Source organism: Girardinichthys multiradiatus, chromosome X (genome assembly GCF_021462225.1).
Source record: "Girardinichthys multiradiatus isolate DD_20200921_A chromosome X, DD_fGirMul_XY1, whole genome shotgun sequence".
Classification (NCBI taxonomy): domain Eukaryota; kingdom Metazoa; phylum Chordata; class Actinopteri; order Cyprinodontiformes; family Goodeidae; genus Girardinichthys; species Girardinichthys multiradiatus.
This window is the reverse complement of record NC_061817.1, coordinates 13,529,577-13,539,607: the sequence shown is the minus strand read 5'-3', so window position 1 is coordinate 13,539,607 and position 10,031 is coordinate 13,529,577. Positions and strand designations below refer to the sequence as shown.

General features: G+C 40.8%; 1 protein-coding gene across 1 annotated transcript; it reads right to left on the bottom strand.

The window, feature by feature from the left end:
• Positions 1 to 264: 264 nt before the first annotated feature.
• On the bottom strand, positions 265 to 9,170 carry LOC124863395 (CD9 antigen-like). Its single transcript, XM_047357755.1, has 8 exons — positions 9,013 to 9,170; positions 4,882 to 5,008; positions 4,691 to 4,788; positions 2,862 to 2,936; positions 2,679 to 2,780; positions 2,118 to 2,210; positions 1,167 to 1,250; positions 265 to 982 (listed from the first exon to the last, which is right to left on the bottom strand). The coding sequence occupies exons 1-8, from the start codon at positions 9,112 to 9,114 to the stop codon at positions 917 to 919; spliced, it is 747 nt and encodes a 248-aa protein (XP_047213711.1). The 5' UTR covers positions 9,115 to 9,170; the 3' UTR covers positions 265 to 916.
• Positions 9,171 to 10,031: the final 861 nt, after the last annotated feature.

The following is a 10,031-nucleotide window of genomic DNA, read 5'->3' as shown; positions in this document are numbered from 1 at the left end:
TGGTCATTGAAACACTCGACTTGGAGTTCCCACGGTTCTTTTCTTCATTTGTTTTTCCCGGTTTCCAATTTAAACCCTTCCAGCTGTAAGAACATCTGTTTTAAATTCCTTTTGAACTTTATATTTTAAGTGAACATATAGGACTGGGAACTTAAAAACGTGTAGGAATGCTAAAAATCTGTGTAACGTTGACGCAGTTCTTCATTCTCAAATATACAGATCACCAGACTGCCTGGGTGGTAGGAAGAAGTTGATCATGGAGGATGTTTTAATCAATGTGTTTATTCATGACATTGTTCTTTGGCAGCATTTTAAGTCCGCCCTTCAATGTCGACACAGCGCTTACCTTTTCCAGGAAAAATTATTTCTCTGTTACAAAAATCTGGAGGATTCATCAGGAAAAACAACTGCACTAGTGTTCTACTGTGTATCCTGGTACTTTGGTGGATTATCAGTCTGTTTTTGGTGTTTGTCTCGATCAGAGACCACTTTCTTTTCTGCCCTTATCACAGGAGACGGCCCTTGCTGTTGGACACATTTGTACATCCTGAAGCCACATGTTCTGCAACCTTGTAGTTGTTGATGACCCAGAAAACTCTTCTTTCAGGTGCAGAATTACTAGCAGCGAGAGACTGGTCTGATGTAACTGAAGGTTACAACTAAAGGTTTTATTCTAAAAATAATCTAGAAATATTCAGTTTGCTAAACATAACTTGTGTTATTGTCAACCCTTTGGCCATGACTGAAGAAGGGATCTGTAATTCTTCATGGAGATGCACATTTGTCAGGATTGTGCAATAAGAATGAAAAACTAAGATGACTGAGCTGGAGAAAGCAATGGGGGACATGAAGGCATCCGGGTCCTGATGAAAGGCTGACGAGGATCCAAGGTGACGATGCAGAGAGTCTGAATAATTTACCGAGAATCAGAGTCCCGATGAATCTTTGAAGTGAGCAAGCAGGTGCAAATCACTTCTCCAATCTTTGGAAGGGAAAGATTAGGAAAACAAGGGTTAAACGGGTTGGGTGGATCTGCTTACAAAGCAAACTGAAGTGTTGGAACATACTTTTCAGACATGTCTAGCGTGAGCTAAACAGTTGACCATTCATTGCTGTGTCTTAGATGTTATTTATTTCCTATAAGCAAATGTGCACAATTTGCCTACCAAAATAGCGCCGGTTCCAACGAAGCAGCCCAGCACCACTGGTGCCTTATTGTCAGAGAAAGTTGTAATGTTCTCTCTGCAGCTCTGTTAAAAACCAAAAGTCATGAGCTCTCAACATGCTTGCATTCACATTTCTTCTGTTTTTGCTTTAATACATGAGATAATTTTGGTCTGTCTCTTCTTCTTGAAATATCTTATTTTAAGCCAAATTAGAGGGTTTATGTTAGGAAATGGCCTGTTTAAAGGTCCTGCCACAGGATCTTAATTGGATTTAAGTTTGGATTTTGACTAGGCCAACAAAAAATCTTTATTTTTTGAGCCATTCAGAGGTAGACTTGCTGGTGTGCTTTGGATAATTTTCTTGCTGAATAACTTGAGTCTGTTTGAGATTAAGATCACAAACTAATGACCAGAGCTTCTCTTTTAGTATGTTCTGCTAGAGAGCATAATTCATAGCTCAATCAATTACAGCAAGTCATCCAGGTATTGAGGAGGCGAAGTAGCCCCAGATCATCAAACTACCACCACCATGTTTAAATGCAGGTATGGTGTTTTTCTGAAATACTGTTACCGTGAAATACAAGCCTAAAAGAGGACCCAACGTCTGAGCTCAATAATCAGGCCATCATCAAATTCTACCCAAATATGTAATCTTTGATGAAAAAAAGATCCAGTTTTAAGTTTTAGTTAATTATGTTGCAAAACTAATAAAAGTGTTAGTTTTGTGACACCCCCCCCCCCCCCCCCCCCCCCCCCGAAAAAAAAAAAAAAAAAACCACAGACAAAAGATTTCGATACCTAGTAAGTCACTTTTCTTCCGTCAAAAAGAGAAAGAAAAAGAAGTATAGCATAAATTATTAGAACCAGCTGTGGTTTTCATCATTCTCAGGTAATTATGAAGTTTGGACTGGACCAAACATAATGGATTGGTTTGATTAAACACCAACTTACCTGCATATGACTGTGCTCTGCATCATACACCTTGAGGCAGGTCTTCCTAACAAAGTCGTTGGGTTGGACTCCAGTCAGTCCACAGCAGTGGAGCTGCAGAGCAGTGGATAAAACGGATAGAGGAGCACATCCAGAGATCAAAATTTAACACTATCAAGAAATTACTGTTAAACAGAAAATTTCACCATTGGAAATTTTTACTTTGCAACTATGTCAGTTGCTTTATGTGTTGTATGTTCATGCAGTCACACACACTTAAGCCCAAAGTTATTCATCCGCCTGGCTGACTTGGGTTTAAAGCCATACTTTGTGTCTTCTGACTGGAAGTAATATTAACATTTTGAAGTGGCTCAGAGTCACAACATCCATCTGCAAATGAAGCTAAAGATTTGGGTGATGTAAGGAGGCTTTCCAAATTCAAAGACAGTTTAGGTCTACTGAAAGTTCAATAAATGAAATGCACATTTAGGAATGAAATAAATAAGATGCAACACTTTGAAGACAAATAAATGAGGCTCTGCTGGTTCTTATACTGGGAAGTCCGATATAGTGGTTGCTTACCGAGCTGTGGATGAATGTCAGAAGGCCAGCAATGTCTTTGTCTTTATTCTTCACACAGAGCTTATATAGATCAGCATACAACTTTCCTAGGTTCTCTGCAATCTTATCAATGAAATCCAATCACATAATTAGAGTAAGAAGTGTCGATTCTTTACCAGTTTCTAATCACATTTTTCCAGTTACCTCATCCCAGGTGAAGTAAGCAAGCAGTCCGACAGTTATTTCTGCCATAGCCAAGAGGAATAGAAGGACAGAGAACTGGAGAGAGATGGAGGAATCAAAGGAACCATTTAAATCCCAATACAAAACAATAGAAAATTCTGTGCTTTAAAATCTAATCTGTCTATAAAACAGCTTTCATAGGAAACATAAATTTGTTCGTTTTCAGTAAAAGTCCTCCCAACAGCTACTCCAACAAAAGACAGACAGGTGTCAAGCTGTCTTTGCATCACAATACTTTTTTTTTTTTTTGTCTTCTACTACTTCAGTGTTGAGTGTTTCTTATGCAGCACATCTTTGATACCGTGTTGCAAAGGCCTCACCAGCTTCTCTCATCACTTTATATAAAACACACCATCTTTGGTTTAGAGTTAGAAGTTTGAGTCAGTTGTACCGTACCATCTGCTCCCATGTGATGTTTGAGTTCAACTTTTGATCATAATGATACATTTTTGTATTGTGGAGATATGGACCCTCAGAAATCTGAACATAGCGCACTTTTCACTTCTCTAACGAAGATTGTAGAAGAGGGCCTCCACCATGACTTTAAAATAATAAAATAATGTTTTATTCTGCAGATGATGTTATTGAGTTTGACAAACCATCCAATGTTTCATCCTGAAGCTGTCGTGGTTTATTTACATGGATCCACATGGATGGACGGCTGGAGTCCATATCCAGTGGTCACATTCTGTCATCAACCAACCTGTTGCACCTAAAACAGCTTCACCTCTTCTAATAAGGCTTCCCACAAGGTTTATCTGTGTTTTTTGGGGATATTTCTGAGGTCAGACACTGATGTTGGATGAGGAGGCTACAAGGATGTTCTGTCAGGTAGAGACCAGAACTCTATGCAGACAGGTTAAGTTCTTCCACACCAGGCTCTGTCATCCATGTGTTTATGGACCTTGCTTTGAGCACGTTGCAACAGGAAGGGGCCATCTACAAACTCTTCCCACAATGTTGGACACAGACAGGCTGCTTGCCCATAAAAACCCATTCAATGAAGCTTTCTACCCACTGTTCTCTACAGTTAGTGCCTCAGCATCCACTGGCCCCACTCTATGGCTTTACATTTCTAATCTCTTTGTGTCTGAGTTTCTGCCATTCCCAATCACGTCCACATAGTGTTAATACCACTAACATTTGACTGAAATATTTAGTAGTGATGAAATTCATATTTTTATTGTAGTGGTTCCGTGGTGGCCAAGCTGCTGGACCAAAGGTGACTCTTTTGAGGTTCATTCCTCCTTGTTCCTCTCCAAGATATTCCATTAAAGTTAGGTCAGGTATTTAGCCTTTTAGGTTATGAACAAAAAGATTGCATTTAAATTTCAGAAAGAGACTTTGGTAGAACTTTTGATCAGCAATGATACTTAAGGTAGTCATTCTCAGTACCTTTGAAATTTCTCATACAGTAGTTAGAATTCATGTTTTATGTTTCTTTTTTCTTTATTAATCATTATACTTTTTAGTTTGATCCCTAAAAAAGTAAATTCTAGATTTTATTAGGGAAGAGTTATATTAATTGTTAATTTCTAAGATGAAGTGTCAGTATTCTGATTTAAAAAATAAAATGTTTAAAGTTAAAACCTCATTCTATTTTGTAAAATATATAAGTATCTTTCTGATCAAGTAACTTTGACTATTAATAAGATATGACGGATGAGAATGTATGGTATTATGCATATCATTTCAGTTGCCTACATTTTCACATCAAAGTAAAAAAATAGTCTAGAATTGTATGAATGCAGACACAGGCATGGGTTTAAAAATTAAAAAAAGTATCTCACCACTTGTAGAGCCATTTTATTCTCACTGCAGGCAGCATAATCTCCAAAACTCCCAACAATCGCCATTACTAAGCCAAGTATTACCAAGATGTAAACGGCTGAACGGAGAGAAAACAGAGCATGATTTGAATGTAATGTGAAACTACATAGAGGTAGGAGGCTCCATGGTTACAAGTCATTTATTCACTGACCGATTTCAAAGACTTCTAAGTCAATGCCTTCCTGGTTGTTGTTGGCGGTTGATGTATCAAACATGTCCCTGGAGTTGCCATGAAAATTCAGCCACAGACCAAACACCAATGACGTGAACCCCACTATCTGCAAAATGAGGAACAAACCGGGAAATCCCAGAATTTTACTTCTTTGCTTAGTACAGGTGCTTCTCAAGAAATTAGACCATCAAAAGTTTAAAGTGAAACTTACGTATAGAATATTTACTCATAGAGTAATAGATTTTAAGCATTAATTTTATATATAGATATAGCTGATGAAAACCTAAAACTCTGTTTATAAGAATAATTTAAAAATAAATAAAGGATTTTTAAAAGAGAATGGGGAAATACTGCTGAGTTGGCAGTTATCCTGCAGAAAGTTATTGACACGTAAAGGTCATTCCTAAGGAAATTGGGCTGTTCACACAGTTCTGCATCCAAGCATATTAATAGAAAGTTAAGTGGAAGGAACAAGAAAAGCAACAGCAATTACCACAGCCTTGGGTGGATTATGTAGAAGATCCACAATGTGTGGACTGCAGCTGAAATCAGATCTCCATGAACTGAAAGTGCAACAGGTGAAGAAATGAATGAAGATAAGATGATTTTGGAGTCAGAGAGAAAGAAAGAAGACAGTGCAGAGGAAACTGATAAAGAACAGAAGGAATGCACAGTCAGGGAATCAAACCTGTCCAGCTGGACCACCTGGTATGGATTTGTTTTTGGTATAAATTCCAGGGCAGAGATATTAGATGTTTCAATGAATAACATATCTGCACAAGTCTACATGTGTGTTATGAAGCTAGATAGGCTTTACAAGATGTAATTATTTTATGTTGTTATAAAAGCAAATCCTACACAGAAATGCATTGAAAACTGTATTAGATCATTATAATTGTCACTATATATATTTTTGTTTTAGCCGCCTCAGGAGTCCCAAAAGCCAACCACAGCCAATAGGCCTCCTTCTTCAGCTTGACAGCATCCCTTACTGCAGGTGTCCACTACCGGGTTTGGGGATTGCCACCGCGACAGGGACCGCAAGTCTTATGGCCGCAGCTACGGGTGACAGCAGAGACAATAGAGACTCTATGTCTCCAACCTCCCCTGGAATCTGGTCACAGCTATCCCGGAGGTGGAAGTTGAATACATCCCTGGCCGAGGGCTTCGCCAGACATTTCCGGCTTCCTCTTCTTCCAGCGGATCCAGTTTATCACTAGGTAGTGATCGGTGGACAGTTCAGCCCCTCTCTTCACCCAAGCGTCCAAGACATGCGGCCGAAGGTCCGAGGCCACGACAACAAAGTCTATAATTGACCTCCTGCCTAGGGTGTCCTGGGGCTAAGTGAACTGATTAACACCCTTATGCTTGAACATGGTGTTTATTATGGACAATCTGTGATTGGCACAGAAGTCCAATAATGAAACACCACTCAGATTCAGATTGGGGAGGCCATTCCTCCCGATCACGCCTCTCCAGGTGTCACTGTCATTTCCCACAGGGGCGTAGAAGTCCCTCAGCCGAATGACGGAGTGCCCCGACAGGGATGCCAAGAAGGCCGGGTAATCTGCACCACCGCTCGGCCCATAGGCCAAAACGTCTGAGAACAGTTCCCCAAACCAAAGGTGCAGGGATGAGACCGTTTCATCCACCAGGGTAAACCCCAACACAAGATGGCTGAGCTGGGGGGCGACAAGCAAACCCACCCCAGCCCGCCGCCTCTCCCTGAGGGCCACTCCAGAGTAGAAGAGAGTCCAACCTTTCTCGAGGAGCTGGGTTTAAGAACCCACGCTGTGCGTGGAGATAAGCCCGACTATTTCTAGCAGATATTTCTCGAGCTCCTGCACAAGCTCAGGCTCCTTCTCCCCTAGCGTGGTGACATTCCACATCCCTAGAGCCAGTTTAAGCATCCAGAGTTCGGGTCGTCGAGGTCTCCACTTTCGTCTGCTGCCCGATCCTCTTTGCACCGGTCCCTCGTGGTTCACCCTGCAGGTGGTGAGCCCACTAGGAAATGGCATCACGTCTCTCATTCGGGCTTGGCCCGGCCAGGTCCCGCGAGGAGTAACCCGGCCACCAGGCGCTCGCAGACAAGTCCCAACCGCAGGCCTGGCTCCAGGGTGGGACCCGCCATATCAGGCAAGGGTGCATGCCTCATTCTAGTCGTCCTCATGAAGGCGGGTAAGGCTCTTTGTCTGACCCGTCACCCAGAGCCTGTTTTCCATGGGAGACTCTATCAGGGGCATTTAAGCCCGGGACAACATAGCCTCTAGGATCATTCGAGCACTCAAACCCCTCCACCACATTAAGGTGGCGGTTCAAGGAGGAGCAAAGTACATAGTTTTTCTATAAAATCAATACATGGTTGGGCCTCCTTTTGCATCAATAACCGTATCAATGCAGCGTGGCATGGAGGAGATCAGCCTGCGGTTTTGCTGAGGTGCAATGGAACCCCAGATTGCTTTGATAGCAGCCCTCGGGTCATCTATATCGTTGGGCCTAGTGTCTCATGTTCCCCCCTGACAATATTCCATAGATTCTCTATAAGGTTCTGGTCAGGCCAGTTTAATGGCCAATCAAGGACAGTAACACCATGGTCATTAAACCAGCTTTTGGTACTTTTGGCACATTGAGCTGGTGCCAAGTCCTGCTGGAAAATAAAATCAGCATCTCCATACAACTTGTCAGTGGAGGGAAGCATGAAGTGCTCTAATATTTACTGGTAGATGGCTGCATTGACTGTGGACTTCAGAAAACCGAGTGGATCAACACCAGCAGGTTACATGGCACCCCAAATCATTGCTGACTGTGAAAACTTTACACTGGACTTCAAGCAACATGGATTATGTGCCTCTCCACTCTTCCTCCAGACTCTGGGACCTTGATTTCCACATGAAATGCTAACTTTACTTTAATCTGAAAAGAGGACTTTGGACCATTGAGCCACAGTCCAGTTCTTTTTTTACTTAGCTCAGGTAAGACACTTCTGGCATCTCTGATTCAGTAGTGGCTTGACACAAGAAATTTGACATCTATACCCCATGGGTATAATTCATCTGCGCGTAGTGTTTCTTGATGCGCTGATTCCAGCTTCAGGCAGCTCCTTGTTAAGCTCCCCAAATTTTTGAATGGGTTTTCCTTGACAATCCTGTCAAGGCTGCAGTTATCCCTGTTGCTGATGTACCTTATACCTACCACACTTTTTCCTTCAACTTAACTTTCTACGGATGTGCTTTGATACAGCACTCTATGAATAACCAGCTTCTTTACCAATGGCCTTTTCTGGTTTACCCTCCTTGTGGAGGATGTCAGTGACTGTCTTCTGGACACCTATCCAAGCAGCAGTCTTCCATATGATTGTGCAGCCTACTGACTTAGAGACAATTTAGAGCAGGGTCTCAAACTCCAGTACTCAAGGGCCGGTGTCCTCAAACTATTAGATGTATCCCTGCTTCAACACACCCTAATCAAATGGCTGAATTACCACCTAAGTATGCAGTCAAGTTATCCAGAGTCCTGCTAATTGCCTAATTATTAGATTATCAGGTGTGTGAAGGAGAGGCAAAGGTTGCAAGACACAGACCCTCGAGGACTGGAATTTGACAACTTTGAGTTAGAGGCTCAGGAAACCTATTCAGGTGTTTTGGGTAAATTAGTCAATAATGGTGTGACACCATAAGTTTCCAATTTTTTACTTTTTCACAATATTCCTATTTTTTGAGACACTGAATTTTAAGGTCTTCGTTATCTGTAAGCCATAATCATTAAAATTACACGAAATAAAGGCTTGAAATGTTTTACTATATGAGGAATGAATTCATAAAATAATGACTTTCATTTTCTGAAATGAGTGACAAAAAATGTTGAACTTTTTCCTTATATTCCAAATCTTGTAGATTAACCTGTAAAAAACCATAATCGTGCAAATCAGTATTATAAGTTTAACATTTTGAATTTAATTACTTTAATAAATTCATTTTTTTTTATATTATATTATCTATTGAGATGCACCTGTATAATCCAGTCAGTGGTGTGTGCTTCACACATTTAAGCCTCATATTTATGCCCCCCATCCCGGTTTTCATAACTGTTTATATGATGACTCAGACTTACCGCAAAGATGATGTTGAAAACGATGAGGATATATTTGCAGACATGCCCGCGTTTATCCAGAGCAATGATAAACTCTGATCTGATCTCAGCAACTGGCTTCATCGCTCCGAGACTAAACAGATATCAAAATAACAAATATTGTAGAATTCAAACTAAGCAAGGGTAGATGTTTTTTTGCGGGGGGTAAATCTGACTAATTAAGCTGCTTGCATCGTCCTCCTGTTGATAAAAGACTCGAACGGTTACTGAAGAGTGACGGCTGTAAAAGTATTAGCCATAAATGAAATAGTTTATGTGAAACAGCTTATTCAGCTGCTGGGCTTTTCTTTCTTCAACAGGTAGCACGCTCCGCCCTCTGCTCCATTCCGGGCTTCTCATTGGCCAGGAGGCGTAGGAAGTGCAGACAGTAACATCACCTGATAGGAGGATGAACTGAAAATAATAATAGGCCGTTTCCCTTAATGTAGTAGACATTTTCTACTACATTTTATAAAAAAAAACATTGTGAGGTGTAGCCATATTTTTGCATGATGAAAATGTGCATGTAAAACCAGAGTATTACCCGAGTTGTACCCTTAGTGCTAAGCTGGGAGCCATATTTAGTAGGGAAGGAAAGAACCTATATGGTTACTAAAGGAATGCACCTTCCTGGAGTGGCCTAAAGTGATCTAAGGGCCATTTAAAGCATGAGTTACCCAATTTCTCCTGTTCTTTAAAACAACCCACTAAAATAAAACAAAATAATTTCATGGCAGATATATATAGTACCTGGTCAAGATGAGTGGCTATAGTAACTTAAAACAGAATTTCAATTATAGTCATTTTAACAAATAAATACTAATGTTCAGCAGGGATACTCTTCAAATCCTCACTGGTGGCTGAAAAGTTTGATTTATTATGCCTATTTTAAGAAGCACATGGGTTTTAATGTTCAAAATGACTGCATGCTCCCACAGCCTGATACAAACATCAGAAGGTACGTCTTGGTGCAGCCCCCATTCTATAGAAGCTGATGGGTC

Bases quoted from the DNA above. Each gene is read 5' to 3' on its own strand.
- LOC124863395 (XM_047357755.1), bottom strand. From the start codon at position 9,114: ATGAAGCCAGTTGCTGAGATCAGATCAGAGTTTATCATTGCTCTGGAT. The intron at 4,789-4,881 runs GTCAGTGAATAA...CTCTCCGTTCAG, and splicing joins CTTAGAAGTCTTTGAAATCG to CCGTTTACATCTTGGTAATA. The intron at 2,211-2,678 runs GTAAGCAACCAC...ACTGCTCTGCAG, and splicing joins TGACATTCATCCACAGCTCG to CTCCACTGCTGTGGACTGAC.